The sequence below is a fragment of the Protopterus annectens genome, chromosome 8.part0 (assembly GCF_019279795.1).
Source record: "Protopterus annectens isolate FY-2018-M chromosome 8.part0, PAN1.0, whole genome shotgun sequence".
Lineage (NCBI taxonomy): Eukaryota > Metazoa > Chordata > Ceratodontiformes > Protopteridae > Protopterus > Protopterus annectens.
In genome coordinates this window covers 520,209,909-520,229,827 of record NC_056741.1, presented here as the reverse complement: position 1 = coordinate 520,229,827, position 19,919 = coordinate 520,209,909, and the positions used below count along the sequence as shown (strand labels likewise).

Sequence of the window (19,919 nt, the reverse complement as noted above, 5' to 3'; positions counted from 1 at the left end):
ACATTCATTAAAAACAGAAATACATATGACAATATAAAGAGAATTTTGTCCCTTATTGATTTCATAACAAAACACAAAATAAAATGAATGTCATTTGCTTAGATATTAACAGTGCATTTGATTCCATGAATTGGGCTTACCTTTGGCTTGCACTGGTGGAGTATGGATTTTTGAAAAATTTTACTTCACTAATAAGGTCTCTTTATGAAAATCTTTGGCATACATACAATAGGATGCTGTTTGTTGGAGCCTATTACCATTATAAAAAGTCCAAAACAGGGTTGTCCACTACCTCCTTTGTTATTTGCATTAGTAATAAAACCATTAGCAAATTCTATACATGTAAACCCAAAGATTCAAGGAGTTCAACTAGATACTGACCTTGAGTTAAAGATTCAACTATTTGCAGGTGACATTTTATCAACTTTAATAGAAGGTAATAATACACTAAAAGAACTATGGAAAGCAACAAAACAGTTTAAGAAGATTTCTAAACTATCATTTAATGAAAATAAAACCAATATGTTACTAATAAATACAAACAAAGAAGCATTAAATAGAAAATGTCATAAATATCTATCTAGAAATTATACAATCAGATACTTAGGAGTTAAAATTACAAATTACATAGATATAACAGTGCAACTAAACTATAAAGAGATTTTAGATAATATCAAAGAACTACAAAAAAATGGAATAAGCTACTTTTACCATGGAGGAAGGACTATATATAATTAAAATGATTATATTCCTGAAAATTCTGTATTTTATACAAGCTTGCTCACTACCTCCACCTAAATCATATTTAAAACAATTTGAACGGTTAATAACAAAATTCTTATGGTACCCTAAAAAAACTAGAGTTGCCCTAAGATATCATTTTGACAAATGGGAAGAAGGTGGAATAGGCTTACCAGATAGAGAAGGAGATATACGGTTTCTCTATGGTTAAACAAAGAATATACTTCGAAATGGAAACTAGTACATGAAAAAAATCTGGTTAAAAAACATTCATGTTACAATAAACATATGGAAATAGTACCAAATAGGGAAACACAAAAATATAAATTCTAAATACATTATCAATACCCTAAATACATTTATGCATTTTGTAAACAAAAATCCAGATATAAAAGCATGGTCTTTTTTTTCATATTCCCAACAGCATATACACAAAATAATATTATAAGTCAGGACTCAATAGCAGTTAAAACACTAAGTAAGAATGGTCTAATTTACTGGCATCAGTTGATAAAGTACTAATGATACAGCAAATTATTAGTGAGTTCAGCCTTGAAAATAATGTGGTTAACACTGCAGGGATTATGACAAACAGTTTTAAACCAACAGCAATAATGCAGAAGTCTGTTAGGGGAAAGGTTCCTAAGTTTATAGAACAGTTAATAACGCTGATGGAATTTCCCACAAATGGGAAAGGAATTGTATCAGTATTGTACAAATTAGTTAAGAGTTCATAATAAACAAAATATATGGAAATACTATGATGGCAAAATAACAGATGATAAAGATAAAAAACAAATTCATACATCTCCAACACTAACATCTTTATCACTATACTGGTAACTTTTCACATGGCAATTTATAAATAGAACATACTTAACACCACACAAAATAGAACTAATATATAATAAAGAAAATAGATGTTGGAGGTGTAAATCACAATTAATAGCCAATTGGAAACACATGTTCTATGAATGCCATTTACTTCAACAATACTGGGAAAGTAATAACTATTTGTTACAGGCACTGTTCACTGATAATTTCCATCTTACAAAATCTCTAGATTTGTTGAATACACCTGTGCCGTCTTGTGTTCCAAGGCAAAAATATGTAATTTTGTGGACTCTCCTTGCTATTGCAATGAAAAATATTACACAGAACTGGAAAGCTGTAACTCCTTCCAATTTTAAACATTTCAAGAACATGGTTTTATCAGTCTCACAGTTCAAATTGAAAACAATCAAGGAAAGAATAGAACAACCTACTTCCTTAAGCATCATCTTGCAGAAAGTAAATCAAGTGCTGGAAACAGAAGACTGTAATAAATTATAATCTCATTCAAAGATACATTCAAGAAAATACAATTTTTCAAGTATAGACATCCTATATAAATAGTTGGTTTTGTAATGTTTGTTTTTGGAATTGTTTCTCCACTTTAACCTTTGACTATGTAAATATTTATTTGATATACATACTGTATATATGTTTATGAAAATCAATAAAAATGTATTCAGTAAAAAAAAAAATAAAAGCACATTAAGTAAAAGGTGCCAAAAGGTGTAGGGAACCACTAGACCCCAGGGATAGTTCATAAGAAAATAAAAAAAGAAAATAATGAAGGGGAGGGAGGGATTGAATCATGAACCCTTGATGCATGTACCCGCTGCATTAGCCCACTGCATTAAGTGATATACTAGAGCAGTCACTATTTTTAAACATGTTTTTTTTTAAACATATTGTGGTTTTTGGGCACTGTCTGCAGCATGTTGTGGTGAATAAGGAAGAGGAAGAGGGACAGGACACATTAGATATACCTCTGAAACTCACAGGCTTGTAGAGTAGCATGCATTTACTGAAGGATCTGAAAATGTAAAACTGAAAGTCTGGCATCAATGACTGTTTGTGTTTAACTGTATGTGTGTGCAATTGTAATGGGGGAATGCCTCTGCTTTCATGATGCAGCCACCAGCAGAGTTACCAACTTCAAAAATTGCTGATTAAGTGATTCAGACATGCAAATCAGCTCATAAATAGGTCTTTCCTCATTCAGCTACACATTGAAAAGTATGCAGTCTGAAAAGTGGAAAGCCCACATACACTTTAAAAAAAGCTTGGACTTTTAATATATTTTTTTTCTATAATGTACAATTCTCTGGTACATTTGCTTTTATAGACTAACATCAAATGAGAAGCAGGAACTTCCTTGTAATAATAGCATTCATCCAGTGAATCATGTTTGGTTATAACACAGTATTTAATAAGGAATTTTCAGTGCTTCATTTATCCTATTCATGGATTTGGGGGAGAGACAATCCTAATACTCTCAAAGATGTTTTAAAAACGAAGTTAGGAGAAACAGACTACAGTCAGTGTTTTGTCTAACCTAGAATGTAAATGTTTGTTGTTGTATCACACATAGATATTACTGAGAAAATATAGCAATTATTCAAGTCTTTCATTTCTTAATAAAAAAAAAAACAGTAAAGTATACCTGTTTGTTCATAAAAACATAGATCATAGGATTATAGACAGTGGAGGCTTTAGAGAAGACAGATGGAACAGAGGCTAGTGCAAGGTCAAAGGATTCTCCTCTGTGTGAGACCACCCAGAGAGCAAAGGAAGCATAGGGTAACCAGCACACTAGAAAACCCAGAACCATGACAATCACCATCTTTGTTACTTCACGTTCAGCCTTCTGAGTAGAAACAGACTGCTCTTGCTGCTTGGCAACCTGAAATAAATTATACATAACAATGTTTAAAACAATGTAATGCATTCCTTTCCCATTAAAAAATAGCTTGGAGAATATGGCCAGAACAGTCTACTTACAGGTATATAAAGGCTGCTCAAGTCACAAAAGCAAAACAAAGATTGTTATTAGTAATGTTGGTACAGTATTTGTAATTTATAACAATAATAATTAAGAATGCATTCATTTGTAATCATGGAATTTTTGTCAATGGACTTCATCTGACTATCCAGAGGGCATTGCCAGTAAAAGAGTACATAATTATAGCCTAATGCATAAATAGATGAAGTAGTGAAACATATATGGATTTATACCCTAAAATTCATATATGATATAATGTTTTAAAAGATTTGCAAATAAACTGGAAAAGACTGCTGCATCATTCCATAGATACAAGCTGGTATTAGTTCATCATCTTATTGCCTAGTGATAGAAAGTGATAACCTTGATTTAAAGTTATAAAAACTTCACTCTCTCCATTGATTAAGCCTTATGGCTTATGGCCCAAGTGATATGGGTTTGCTTAGCAGCTTAAGAGTCTGTGGTGCAGCAAGGACAGGGTGGACATGTGTCTCCCCAGGATGGAAGGGCACATGCACCAATGCTCATAATGTTACAGCTCTAGTGGAGGCTGAGGACATGGAAGAGGAGCGTTGACCTAAATGGGAATAGAAGGAGGCATTGGCTAAGTCATAATGGAGGTGGGATGAAATGCTGCATGTCTCAAGTGCATGTGGGACTGGGGTAGTAAGAAGCTACTGCCTGAACTAAATCTATCCTGACCACAATATAACACTGCACTAGGATGCCTTGATCTACTCACCAGCCTCATGCATTTGACAGAGTAAGTCCAGGGGCATTCAAGGGAGTTTGGTAGACCTGATGGATAATTAGGGGCACCAGTGGTAACCAATGGTCAGCTGCAGAAGTGCAGTGAAACATACATAAACAATGAAAATGGCTGATGTTTTGGTCCAATTGTTTGAAGATATTCCAGGGATATTTGTCTTTTTAAATAATAAAAAAGTTTTTTTTTTTTTTTATTTATTTCATTAGTGTTATGGCATCTTGAAAGTTTAACTTTTTTATACAGTTCAGGCTTAGTGATCTTAAAGAGAGTCTGAATACATGAGGGCATGGTGTACTATTTCAGTGACAGAAGTATCTTTAACTTGCCCACAAGTTCAGTAAAGACGTTTTGTACTATTAACAGTAAGTAAAAGTAACAGGCAGACATTTTGCCAAGAAATTACCTTTTCTCCTTTTTGCTGCCAGATTAAGGAGTTTATATTATATGTTTTATGTTTTTATTCATAGACTTCAATGAAAAATCCACGCAAACAAGTATCTTTTTAGCCAGCAAATGGACATGACTCTTCTTTAAAATGCCACATAGCTAAAATTCTCCAGTGTGTGTGTGTGTGTGTGTGTGTGTGTGTGTGTGTGTGTGCGCACGGGCGAGCGCACACACACACACACACATACACACACATATATATATATATATATATATATATATATATATATATATATATATATATATAGTTTAACTTTTCTAGGGTAAATTAGGGAGTCCCATAAAACCTACATATATATATATTTATATATATATATATATATATATATATATATATAGTTTAACTTTTCTAGGGTAAATTAAGGAGTCCCATAAAACCTACTTGGTTAAATTTCTAAGAACTCTTATTTCTCTTATTATTATCTTATTTTTCATGATTGCTGGGCAGTTTTGAGAGCAAAATAAACCAGCCATTAATTGTCATTTCAAGCAAGTGTATTCCAAATACCACATTTAAACTTAAATTTCTCAAAACATCCAATTCATATAACTTTAAGGAAGAAAGTACACTCCAGCCGGGGTTTTGAATAGGAAAGGAATGTCGAGAAGTAAATTAGTCACTACAAACTTAGCATGTCAGCTTGGGAAGAATTACTGCTGAAGCTGGATCCATGTGAGGGGGCACTGTTCATTATCCAGCATCTCACAACTCTCATTAGTTTTGTGAACATGATGTTTCAGGTGGTTTCCCTACAGACACAATGTATGGTGTTTAGTTCTTAAATGAGATATTTGTCTAGGCCTAAAATGGCCCACAAGGGTGATTAGCCTAGCACTAACTTATACATACTTGGTCATATTTGTGATTCAGTAAGCAATTATGAAGAAATCAGGACATTTTGTCCAATGATTAACAGTTCAGTGCTGAGAGTTGCCATGTAATATCTGTGCAACTTATCTTGCCATCACCTGGCTAACCAGAATATTTTAAATATTTCTGCTTATGGTACAGATATCCAATTTCTTCCATCACAGGAGTGTGTATGACTTTTTTTTTATTGTAAGGTGTACATTAAGCCTGCTGTCATTACTATAATCTATCAGATGTGATACGCTAACCTCACTATCCTGGTGGAAAGACTTCACTAACATGTTGAATTCTTCCATACTTAACTAACCCTTTGATGACCGTTATCAAAGAAGTAATTTACTTTACTTCATCATGAGGATTATGAGATTTACAAACATGATTTATTACAAAAAATACTCCCATAGAAACAAGCAGAAATTCACTCCACCTATGCAACATCATAGCACAACCTTTCACATCATAAATGCTACCAATGAATCTTGAAATTTTGCTTCAGACTTGTTTATTCAAATGTACCAGCACTATGACTTATTTAAAGATAAATGCTGTTTGCATTATCTTAGAGTTATTTAGTCTAAGGCCAGCATTGTTTCTGTTACAGCTTTGAAACTTCTAAAAGAATAAGATAGTATTATTTTAAAGCAGACTAGATCTTTATTATCATGTAGGTTCATAGGTCCACGGGTGTGTACTAGGCTAATGACCATAAGGGCCTTTTTAAGCCAAGCCATGCATCCCCAAATCTCTGACAAGTTCTGGTACCCTTTAGAAGTGTAAGCAGTGGCTTGGGAGATGAAACAGTTAGGAGCAGGGGCCTGGCAGAGGAAATATTTACCAGCTGCCTGTTTCCATTAGAGACATAGGTGCCAAACCAGGTATGAATTTCCTCTTCCCACATCTAATTGTCTAAGTTACACTTGAATTGGTTTAGGGAGGAACTCCGCTTTAGATAGATAGGGAGCCTATCCCAGAAAAGGAGTAGTCTCTGGGATACATATATGTCTCTCCAGCAGATCCTATTTACATTACAGGAAGGTTTAAGTCTTTAGACTAGGTAATTCTAGTGATGTTTATTTTGGGGATATGCAGGTGGTCCATTAGGGTGGGGTCTGACAATGCCTTGTATGCCAGGCATAGATCTTCGCTCAGCAACTTGTAGGAGACAGAACAAGGATAATGCTTTGAGGCGGTCTGCATAGGACATGTTACTTCTGCCCTGTATTCTTTTAGTAAGGGACCTTTATGGACATTCCAATTGTTGGATGTGCCTGGTTACATACATACCAAAGAGGCCAATGCATTAAATGATAAGTCTGATGAATGCTGAATACAGTGGAACAAGGGCCTCCTTGAACCAAAATGCCATACCTTTGTTTATAAGTTGCACAACACAGGATGATTTCCTTACGACTGTAGATGAGGGATAGTCTAAGGTGGTGTGTTCCCAAATCCCTGACTACTGGATCGACTCTCAGAGATGTGCTGTCAATATGATAGCTATCATGTGTGGATGACTTCCTGAAGGATATTATTATGCAGTTCATGGCATTTAGTTTTAGTCCATGCTCTGACCAAGTTATTTGTCTGTGTCAGCCCTTCCTGGAGAACATTAGTGTCAGTGGAGGATTCTACAACTGCCCTTAATTTGCAATCATCTGCAAATTTGGTCAGACAGAAGCTCTTGACATGTTTTTTTCATTTCAGAAAAATAAACACCAAAAAGGAGCAGTCCCAGGACTGATCCCTGTGAGATTCTGCTTGTGCCTGTCCTCTTTGAAGAAGCGGACTCCCCAATTCCAACATCCTGGGTCCTGTCTGTGAGCCTGCTGGCTATCCACTGGATGACATAAGGGTTTATACTTAACGTCTTGAGTTTTTCAACAACGCCTGTGTATGGTATTGTGTCAAAAAACAGGTCACAGTCATCAGTGTGAACTGTTTGCCCTCATCCAGTGCTTTGGTGACCTTCTTAAAAAAGTCCAACAAGTTGAGTAAGCATGACCAGCCCTTGATGAAACCAAATTGCATTTGGTCAAGTGTCTGGAGGTTTTCCATGTTATTATTGATACATTTTATGATGATTTTTTCCATTGCTTTGCATATGAAATTATTGAGACTTACGGATTTGTAGTTTCCAAGGTCTGTAGATGTCCAAACTTTGTGCACAGGGATGGCTATTGCTGTTTTCCATTCATTAGGCATGAAGCCTGTTTGGAGGCTACAGTTAAACAGCAATTCAAGAGGGCCTGGTAGGTCATGTATTATGCTATTTAGAAGGCATCCTGGAATATTTCTTGGGTCCATGGATGCACTGTTCCTGGCCTTAGAGACAGCATTCAGGACCTGTTCCCTAGTGATAGTAGGGGAATTATATTTCATCATATTTCCTGAGGGGTGGTTGGGGAGGAGAGATGGATAAAGTTAGAGCTAAATTTGTCTGCCAATATGTTTACTATATCTTCTGGCTCAGTATAGGTGGCTCCATTAAACATCAGCTCTGCACACAATTGTGTATTGCCTTAGAGATTGCAGATATAGCTAAAGAATGCCTTGTGGTTGTCCTTGGCCTGGGAGGCCAAATTTACCTCAAATTTGGCCTTTGGTGTACTGTATTTATCCGCTGAGTTGTTTGCTTAGTTTGATTATAGTGCTTTTATCCTGCTGGGTGCTACACCTCTTAATTTTCGCCATGATTTTCTTCTTTCTGTTATAGAGCCTATTGCTGTTGTGATTCCACCCGGGTGGCTTGTCTTTTTTGAGTAAGTTCTGTACTTATTAATCTAATCTTAAAGTACAAATCTGTACTAAATTATTCTAAACATATCAGAATAAGAGCTATTAATTATTTAGAAAATGCTAACAGGCAGTTGCATCCTTTGCTGGTTGCTCTTAACTGTCTAATACCTAATCACTGTATGAAAAACAAAAGTGCAAACTGCAAATCTAGAATGCATCATAGCATAATAGACATTTGTGTGCATGATTTATTGGTGCTGAAATATCTGAACTATGGAAAGTGTTCACAGTTGTAATGTGGTTAATTGGTACCAAATAGCTTGTTACAGTACATATATACAAATATTTCAGGCATAGACAATAATGCCTTTCTAGCCTGTCAATATACCAAAACAGTAATTCTCATAATAAGTGTCCAAGTTGCTCTTAAAAATATCTAAACTAGGCTTACTTTAATGTAATGTGCTAGTCTATTCCATGTATCAGCCACTCTCTCAGAGAAACAATTAGTATACCTGTCATTCCTACATAATCGTCTACCTAGGTTATCTAATGATTGTGTACTACTTTTTGATAACCCCAAACATTTCAAAAATTTCCAGAAGTAGTCTCTAAATGCCCTATATGCATGAATAAGGCACAGTGGCACAGAGGAGAGCATTGTTGCTACACAGCAAGTGGTTCCCCAGTTTGATTCTTGGCTGGGGTACCCCCTGTGCAGTGTCTGCATGTCCTTTTTGTGTGGGTTTGCTCCAGTTTCCTCCCACACTCCATGTGAGTGTGTGGTATAGAAGGACTACTATAGTAGGGCAGTGTAAGCCTTGGCTCTACATGATTGTAACTGTTGAAATGACACCCTGACCCTGTGTGTAAAAATGTGGTTATGGAAGGATGTTTCTTCTTAAATGCCTGTACAACACACTGTTCAGTGTCAGGTATTTTAGCCTTTCATAGTAACTTAAATTTTCACATCCATGGACATCCTTGGGGTATTTAATATGTACTCTTTCCAGTACAGCCATGCTTGTTTTCCTACAGGGTTTCCATATACTTAAGTTTGTGTCTAATGTAACTAACTAACTAACAACTATTTGATGATTTCTGATTTCCTAGACTTTATAAATCTTTGTATGCAACCTATAGATCTATAACTATTTTTACCCAATTGGTTGATATGATTAGAAAAATTCTAGGTCAGATCTACAAATATACCCAGGTCCTTAAATGTATCTATAGTTTCAATCACTGTGTACTGTATTAAATACTCACCTTTCACTCTAGGTTTCCCAGATCTCATATGCTTAGTTTTTGACATTTTTATCAATTTGCCTGTGCCCAAATGATCAATTTAGTAAGGTTCATTTGCAGGCATGCCATATTTGTAATACATGTGATCAGGCTACTCATTGTAAAGTCATCTGTATACAGACTGTAGAAGAGCTCACATGAAAATGCTAGATCTGAAAAATACAATCTAATTAAGTATGGGCCTAGGACAGAGCCCTAAGGGACGCCATGACTGTAACCTAGAATTTCACCTGTCCAATTGCTGTATAGCATTTGTCATGCCCTATTTGTAAATCATGCAGCTATACATCTTTTCAAGATTACATCAGCACCTAGTAGCTCTAATTTAATAATCAGTGTTTTATGTATGATACTATCAAATGCTGAAGTTAAGTCTATATAAATTATGTCATAGCACAATTTTTCATTTATAGTTGTAATTATGTTGCTATAGAACATCATGTTACAGGTGGTTATAGATCTATTTTCAACATATGCATGCTGATATATAGTTACAAGTCCCAACCTTTCATGTTCTGACAATAATTTATCCAAAATAACCTTCTCCATTATTTTTCTACAACATGAAAGTAAATTTATGAGTCTGTATGACTCTGGGTTTGTCTTATTCCCCTTTCTCTTAAAGTTATGTAAACAAGTACATGTCTCTAACTTGAGGAATCTCTCCATAATTAAATGACCTAGTGAATAACAGACATAATGGTACTATAAGTTCATGCCAAAGTGTTCTCAGGTCACTATTACTAATTCTGTCTTCTTCACTCTGTATTATAGTATGTGAGATTATATTACTGGAAAAAAATGTGTATGCTTGTTACAAATCACAGTGTAGAAACACAGGAAAATTTCAATTTATTCCTATCTGCATAAAACATATTTTGTGATGAAAGCAATTAAGTTTAGTATTGTGCACTAGAAAGTGCCAACTTAAAAAAAAATTAAATGCTTGTACTCTTCTAACTAGAAGATAATATGCTCCAGATAAAATTATCTTAAGAAATCTGTGTTCCATTTACAAATTCTAATTGCCTTTCAGTATTATTTTTATTACTGGAGTGATACTTACCCAGGAATACATTAAGAAGTGTGTACACATCGCACTAAAACCTACACAATTGGTCACCTTTGCTGAACAATGAGCATTGCTCATCAACTATGCAAGATACCATGGAACCTGTCAAGCAGCCCCCTTCATGGCCACAGTGAGGTGTAGATGGGCTCAAGCACGTAATATAAACAGTAGGTTGTAAGTAAGCAATACTAAAGTCTCATGCAAGTAAGTGTTGACTTTGAAAAGTGTTGAAATGTGTTTATAATTATGTACAATATTATTCTGTCTACCTACATGTCCGTGATATAACAGCTAGGTGTTATATGTGAAAATGTCTGTGAAAATAGTCTATATGTTGTCTGCACACTGAGTCCGGAAAAACGGAATTTCATTCAGTTTTTGCACTAGTGTGATTTCTGAATGACAATAAAGTTTACTTTGACTTTTGACTTTGACTTAACTTCAGTAAGTGAGTATGTGTGAATGTCACAAGACAAGGGAAGGGTGACTTGGATTACATACTTAAAAGGCAGGAGGAGCTAAACAAGAAACATGTAGTTACATAAAAATAGCTTACTGTACTATCATCCCTCTTCACGATTACTGATCACTGCAGAAATAATCAAGGTCACTCATGGGCCCATTTACATGACTTTGAAATCCTGACAAGAGATGAGAGTGACACAGATACAATCTATCAAAATGAGGCTAGTTCATGAATAATAGGGAAAATTTTTGAGATGTGAGTAACACTTGACAAGGAAAGCAGATATAATAGAGGCATTATATATACTGCTGGTAGTGTACTTCTCCAATATTTGGAGCTTTTCTCCCAGGCAATCCGCTGAAAATGGGATAAACCCCAGGCAGAACCTCAAAGTAAACAAAGAGAAATAAATATAAAATAAATAATAAATAGTGTTATTCCTTCTGGGGAAGCACATCTTTCTCTGACATACTCAGTAGTTACACCTTGTCAGGCTCAAACAACTGTCTGAGGTCATAACTCCTATAGCTTTATATCAGCCACTGATGCAACAGAAAGAGTCATATCTGATGTGCCATGAAGTACAAATTTGAAGGGATTACATCAGCAGTGTGTTGGAATGGTTATGGCTCCTTTAAAATGTACTCTGAGACCTAAAAAGCTGTGGTCCTATTAGTGTGTCATATCACCATTGTTCAAGTAATCCACTCCTGTCTGACAGACATACATCACCAGATTCAAGCATTTGCCTATCAAACTCCACACTCTAGAGAGTTGTGTATTACCTGCTTTTGCCACAGGAGACATTAACATACAAATGCCAGAAAGGGCACACTTCAAGTTCTGAACTAATCAATGTTCTGAATGGTCATGTAGCCCCTAAATTTTTTTTTGAAGGATGAAAAGGATTTAGCCATATTACTGTTTACACAACTGTGATTTAGCCATATCACCATATGTTAGGTAAGCCACTCTTGTCCATCAATACTGTTTTGTATGCATACATTACCAGATTTGAACACCTGATTATCTAAGTGCACATGTTATAAATGTCAGTATTAACTGAATATGCCACAGAGGAAGTCTTACCACAAAGGTCACAGACCACATATATCAATGCAATGAAGTCATCAATATGCTGAAAGGCCTATGTGTGACCAATAAGGGATAGAATAATTTTGGGGGGGGGTTTGTTGGATATGGCAGTGTTCCCTGTTACCACACTCACATTATGCTGGCTGTTGCTGGAATGGAACAGCTACCTATCTGAGTCCACAATCTAGATAAGTGTGCATTAACTGTATATATCACAGGCGAAGTCTTACAGTTCCACTGTATTTGGCATTCATCACACCTATCATTGAGTACAATGCCCCCTTTGATATGTACCTAACCAGGCATATCCAACAACTGGAATGTCCACAGAGGTTCCTCACTAAAAGAATGCAAGGCGTAATTAATATGTCCTATGCAGACCACCTCAAGGTTCTATCCCCGTATTCTGTCTCCTATAGATTTTTCATAGGTTCATAGGTGTGTACTAGGCTAAGGACCCTGGAACCTTTACAAGCCTAGCTCATAGGATTACCCTGGTATCATGCCACCCAACCTTAGTTCCCAGTGCCTCTGTGAAGTAGAGCCACTGCAGTGATCCCCAGGATGAATTTTCTATTTCTCATCCACTCATCAAGGTTTCTCTTGACGAGGGCCATTGAATTGCTCTGGTTGACATGTATGGGAAGTCTATTCCATACCTTGGGCAGTCTCTGGGTTATGAACCTGTCCCTCCAGCATGTTCTGTTGATTGTGGTAATGAGGTTGAGGTCTCTGGAGCATGTGATGTGCAGGGATTGGGATTTCCTTAGACATAGCATTTCTAACAGAACTGGGTCAGGCATGGCTTTGTAAGTCAAGCAGAGCGCCTCTAAGTAGGTGATATGAGACAGAGAATAGTTGTTTTTTTTTTAATCTGTCCATAAAGGACAAGTGTTTAAGGCATAGGATCCTCTTTGAAAGGTACTTTTGCGGCCTCTCCTATTGTTGCAGGAGTCTAGTGAGGTACATGCCAACTGGGGCACTGTACTCAATGATTGGCCTAATGAGGGAAGAGTAGAGGGAGACAATGACCTCTTTTTTCCTGGATGCAAAACCCTTAGTAATGAGTTGTGCCACATAGAAGGACTTTCTGACCACAGTGGCAATGTGGTGGTCAAAAGAGAAGTTGCTGTCATCCTGTGTTTCCATATCTCTTATAACACCTTCTGTGTTCACTGGACTACCATTGATGTGGTAATTCAAGGGAACTGGGCTTTTCCCAAAGGGGATGACAACATATTTTTTGGCATTGATCTTAAAGCCATGGTTCTGACACCAGCCATTGGTCTCAGTGAGGCCTTTCTGTAGGATGTCAACATTACTTGCAGAGTTAATAATAGCTCACAGCTTGCAATTATCTGTGAACTTTGTCAGCCAGAGTCCCTTTGTGTTGGCCTGGACTTCAGAGAAGTAGATACCAAACAAGAGAGGACCCAGGGCTGAACCCTATGGCACTCCACTCGTGACTGGTCAGCAGTCTGACTTGGAGTCAGCTACTTTCACACTGTGGGTTCTATCTGTGAGCCAGTTTGCAATCCACCTAGTGATATAGGGGTTGATGCCTAGTTTAGTGATTTTTTTCTATGATTCCTGAGTGGGGAATGGTATCAATGGCCTTGGCCAGATCTAGGTAGGCTGTATGAACCACCTTGCCTTCATCCACAGCTCTGGGGACTGACTCAAAGAAGTCGACCAAGTTGAGCAGGCATGATATAACCTTCACAAAACCAAACTGTGTAGGAGCCAGAGTTTGGAGATTCCCTGTATCCTTGTTTATTAGGTCCATGATGCTGTGTTCCATAGCTTTGTATATCAGACTCATCAGGCTAATGGGGGCAATAGTTCCCAGGGTCTGTAGTCACTCCTCCTTTGTGGAGAGGGATAACTAGCAGTGCACCATTCGGTAGGGACAAAGCCTGAGGTGAGGCTGTGATTGAACAGGGCACACAGGTGAGGTGCCAGTTCACTCTGTAGTTCATGTAGAACACAGCCAGGGATATTGTCAGGTCCCATAGAAGCTGTATTCTTGGCCTTAGACAGTGCTGTTTTAACCTGTGCAGCAGTAATACTGGGTGCCTGGCAATCTACTGGTATTGTGATTGGTCTTTGGGGGGAGAGAGGGGTAAAGTTGGCACTGAATCTGTCGGCCAGTATATTGGCAATATCTATTGGCTCAGTATAGGAGGTACCATTGTGTTGTAGTTCAGAGCAAATCTCGGTATTGCCGCGGAGATTCTTTACATAACTATAGAAGGCCTTCGGGTTGTCTTTACTATCTGCTGCAATTCTGTTTTCATGGCTAGCTTTTGAGGATTTGATGAGGGATCTCAACTTTTTGTTGAGGCTGATAAGAGAGTTTTTCCAGTCTTGGAACTTCACCTTATTCCACATCAGTTTCCTCCTTCTGTTGTAGAGTTTGTTTATGGCAGGGGACCACCAGATTGGCTTCCTTTTTTTTTGGAAGAGAGCATCTTGGTTCTATTGGGTATGGCGAGATCCATGCATTTGTGTACATGTTCGTCCAATGCATTGGTGTATGATTCAGTGGTCATGCAACTATTCTTCATTTGCATGGGTGCCGTGAAGTTAGCCACCTCTGTTTTTAGGAGCCCAAAGTTAGCTTTGGAGAAGTTTTTTTATGGTGGTTACCTTTGCAGGGGGGAGGGATGTGGATTTCTAAGGTGATTAGCTTGTGGTCGGATCTAACCAGGTATGAGTTGACTATTGGTGTAGAGCAACGGTCGATCATGTTAGTAATGACCGGGTCAAGGATGTTGCTACCTCTAGTGGGGAGGGGAACGAGCTGGTCCAGGGCATTGGAATTAATGAATTCCAGGAAATGTTGGGCAAGTGTATTGGTACATGAGTAGTTTTCCCAGTTAATGGAGGGGAAGTTGAAGTTTCCCAGTATGAGTGTTAGGTTGGACCCTAATATTCTCCCGGGTGCTTAGGAACATGGATTGTGAGACTTGCAACATGGTTGGGGACCTATAGCAGGCTACAACTTGAAACATTGTCTTACCTAGTGTTAGCTGCACCTGAAGTATCTCAGATGCATTATGTTGGGCTACCAGTCTGGAGGTGTGCACATCCTTTATGAATATGGAAACACCACTGCCTTTGGAGATTTGGTCCAAGTTCTGGCGCCGAAAGGTGTGGAATGAGTTATAGCCTGGTAGTGCAGGGGTGCTTTCTCCTGCCTTGAACCAGCTCTCTGTTACACCACAAAGTCGATGTTCTCCATTTTAGGGAGTACTTCGAGTGAGTGCATTTTGAGATTTATACTTCTAGCATTGAGCAGCATCACCCTCAGATTGCATTTGTTTGTAGCTGTTACAGTGGTAATTTGGTCTTTGGAACACCACCTAAAAAGGCATTATAGGGATGGCAAGAGCCTTGGCCAGTATCTCCTGTATTCTGAGAGGAGATATATGCCTGGCATACAGAGCATTGCCAGACTCCACTCTGATGGACCTTCTGCATATTCACAAATCAAACAGCACCAGAATTACCCATTCTAAAGACTTAAACCTTGCCTGTGATATAAATAGGACCTGCTGGAGAAATATGTATGTATCCCATAGACTAGCCCATCTATGGAACAGGATCCCCCTCCATGTAAAGCAGAGTTCCTCCCTAACCCAATTCAAGTGCAACTTGGACAATTGTATGGGAAACCTTTAATTCATCCCTTGTTTGGCACCTATGTCTCTAATGGGCACAGATAACCTGTAAATGGTTCATCTCCCAGGCCCATGCTTACACTTATCAAGGGTATCAGAACTTGTCAGAGATTTGGGATGCAAGGCTAGGCTTAAAAAGGCCCCTGTGGTCATTAGCCTAGTAAGCATTTATGAACCTATGAACCTATAAGTGTAAAACAGAACATATTTAAAGGCTTGGCATTATCAATCTGTTGCATGGCATGTGTGTGGCTTAAAAGTAATTGAATGAACAGAGTGACTCATCTCCCTATGGAGTTGTACAAACTACCTATTTTGGATAATATGGTCATCTCTGTGATTGTAGTAACACACACTGACAATATTTAGAGAATGCCAGACTTGAAAAATGCCTGCTCAAGTCCACAAGCTAGAGAGCATCATATCAATCTCTTGTACCACACGGAAAGACTGACTCAAAGTGTGGAATAGAGCATATTTTAAATTATTACATCATCAGTGTGTTGCAGAGCTGATGCTTGGTCTAAAAGGGAATGCAATTGATGGAAAAGCCCACTCCTTGATGATGTTCTTAATTTTAAACCTGAAGCCATTCATGCTTAGCCCTATAATAACTCAAGCTCTGAGACAAGCAATCCATTGGTGGATTGAAACACTTATCTATCTAAGTACACAAGCCAAAGTTTATTGTATCAAATGCCAGAACTGCAGGAAAAGTCTAACTACATGTTTGAGATAGAGCACATTTGAAATTATTACATTGTCAGTGTGTTGCAGTGCAGATGTTTAGCCTAAACGTGATGGGGATCCTCTTCCTGATGTAAATCTCTAGAGTAGATCTGTGGGTGAAGTCATTCATACCTCACTTAAAAATTACCCAAGCACTGATACAAGTGACTCATTGCTTGATTTGAACTCCTACCTATCCACGTACACAAGCTCGAACACACTGTATCAATTACCATCACCAGAGGAGGTCTGACTCTAAGTGTGGGATAGAGCACATTTGAATGGATGACCTCATCGGTCTGTTGCAAAGCAGATGCGTGAAATGTTTCTCCTGAGTAGAAGTATACACATCAAATCTGTGGGTGAAGCTGGACCTACCTAGTACTACAGTCTCTCTCTCTCTCTCTCTCTCTATTTGTCTCTCTCACACACAAATTCATACTACGTCACTGCTGGATTTGAATACCTACTTATCTAAATACACAAGATATTTGTGATATTTGGGTGAAAAGGAATGTATATTGACAGGAAGATCAAACACCAATGTGTTGATCATTATTCATTACATAAGTACTCATGTAGATCATATACACTTTATTCATGTACGTTGTGGTAGTGTGAATGTTATTTGGCTGTTTCACATTATGGCGTATTGACCATGAAAATAATGGGTGATAATCACAATTGTCAGACAATGAACTGGCACCTAAATATTCCTACATTTTCAGTTCAGGATCACTGTATACAAATATTCATTACTTGGTGCATCAATGTCATATATTCTAATGAGTGTGCAATGTGCAATGTAAATACAAAACATAACATGTCAAACGAATGAAAGTACACTCAGCTAGTATTCTCTACAAGTTTCCCACACATTGTACATCATTTGCAAGTCTGATGTGATAGAGTGCAAATATAATTCACAGTTTATAGTGCTTAGATAGTATTACAATGAACTCATCATATTTTGACTACAATAAGCAATTAAAAATGCACAAGTGATACAAGCAGTGGCATAACTTTCTTTTTGTCAAAATCACTTACTGAAGTGCACCAGTCTCAAGTTCAGTGATGGGACCAGTAAAAGAGCATGCGTAATTATTTTTTGAGATTTTGAAATTAGAATGGGAATTAGTAGTGGTCCCTGGTTCTTCATGCCAAGCATCACTGAAGTAAGGAGTGCAGATATGCACAGTTCTCATTATAAGCCATTTCAGAACACCTGTCATTATCATTCCAGTACAGTACTCATTGTAAGGATAGTACAGAGGCATACTTATACCACCCTCATATTTGCTGACTGTCCACAAGTTTAAGGCATGTTGCAATGTTTGTGTTTCAAATAGGGAGCAGTCAGGGATAAGATTCTCGTACCATGATTAAGACATAAGCAGGATAATGGTGAGCTAACGACATATGTAGCCATCACTTCCACACATAATATTTATATAAAAAATACATAATATACATAATGTTTTACATATGCATGGATTTGAACCATTGACACTATGCAAAACCAGTCTACAGACTGAGGATTATCTGCATACACCACATAGGAACTCAGGAACTCACACTTCACATAGTAAAAATCATAGATTTGAAGGGACTGTGACAAAAGATTGCAGCAAGGGAGAATACAGGCATCAGGCTTCATTACAGTAATGGCAATTGTAACATCCCATAAGGTGTACATTACATCCTGCAGTCCAGCAAGCATATTAGAGTAACTGTCTCCTGATAGTGCTAGCAGTCTATATTTCTGTAGCACACCAAGGCTAAGCACAATTTCACAAGAATAACCTTATTAATGTAGCCTATGGGAAAAACTCACTAGTTTTTGCCATAGAGTGTGAAGTGCCATTTACTCTCATTAACCACTGTAGCAGAATGCCAAGTGCCACCCAAATGCGGAGGACCACAATTGAGAGTTTGTCTTATGAGTCATCTGTGGGCATGTGTGTTGTATATGATTTTATTTTTTGACCAGATCAAATGTGTGAAAAGGGGTTGATAGAACAGTGGTGAAAATGAGTGGGGCAAGTGGAAGGTAATACACAATCAATAAGCTGGATTCAAACTCTGCACTTCTTGCATTATTTCTCACAACTCACTACATTAACAGCCTGAGAAACAAAGTAGGTCACATAATAGGTGTATTTTCTGCATTTGGTACTGTCCACATTACTGACTGAAGTGCAACGATGCCATTCTCTTTTGTGCTATCAACAGTTAAGTCTTTGTGCATACAAAGGAATTTCTGGAGTTTTTTGATTGGGAAGTGAACTATCATTCAATTGCAGTCACCACTGATGGTCATCAACATGCAATTGCAACTATTGTGCAAAAGATGAAGCTCAAAGAAATTAATACATTCATTATTCAATGTGTAGATTTGTCAACTTGAGGATGTTATACAAGTACAATGTGGAAAGTAATAATACCTACTTGCACAGACACATAAAAATATGGAGATGTGAATTCAGCAATAGGGTATATTTTTTACACTCGGTACTGTCCAGAGTACTGACTGACGTGCACCAGCACCAGTCTCATTTACACTACTGATGGCATGTAATATAACATTTTTTTAGTTTTTGCCTTGGGAAGTGATCTGTCATTCAGTGACAGTTACTCTTGACAGTCACCAACTTAAAATGCCAAGCATCACATGAAGGATGAAACCAAAAAAAAAGAAAAGATAAATGGATCTGTGTGATGATTTCTCATCTCTGTTGTCTTATTTCATTAATTGTTAGCATTAAGGACCCCCCTGCTATCACACAGCCATTATCCTTTGCAGATTTGAACCATGAAATCGTGGCATTAGCATGAAATATTGACAAGAATAACAGTATTTGTTACATCAACATTTGCATTATGATGTAATGAAATCAGAGCACATATATTCAGCTTTATAATTCTAACATTTCCATTTAGGGAGATTTATACACGTTATCACATTTTTCCCTTTCATAGTAGAAATCTTTATGGAGGGGATATGTGTACAAGTTATGCTACTGAAGCATATCACAGTGCAAACAAATGCCTGCATGCAAAACAAGACTGTGGTTTTCTCTTTCTGTTGTGGGCATTACTCCCTTCTGATCCATTTCTAACATACTTGCATTATAAACTACAATAATTGTGACATTATCTGTTTGCATCTTTA

The 19,919-nt window shown here is 37.4% G+C and overlaps 1 protein-coding gene across 1 annotated transcript in view; it reads right to left on the bottom strand.

Annotated features, from left to right (window-relative positions):
- LOC122808901 (blue-sensitive opsin-like) overlaps nt 1-19,919 on the bottom strand; it is a 297,628-nt gene that overhangs the window by 48,537 nt on the left and 229,172 nt on the right. The window contains exon 4 of the mRNA XM_044080018.1: nt 3,233-3,472. Coding sequence (XP_043935953.1) covers nt 3,233-3,472 — 240 coding nt within the window. The remainder of the gene's footprint in view (nt 1-3,232; nt 3,473-19,919) is intronic.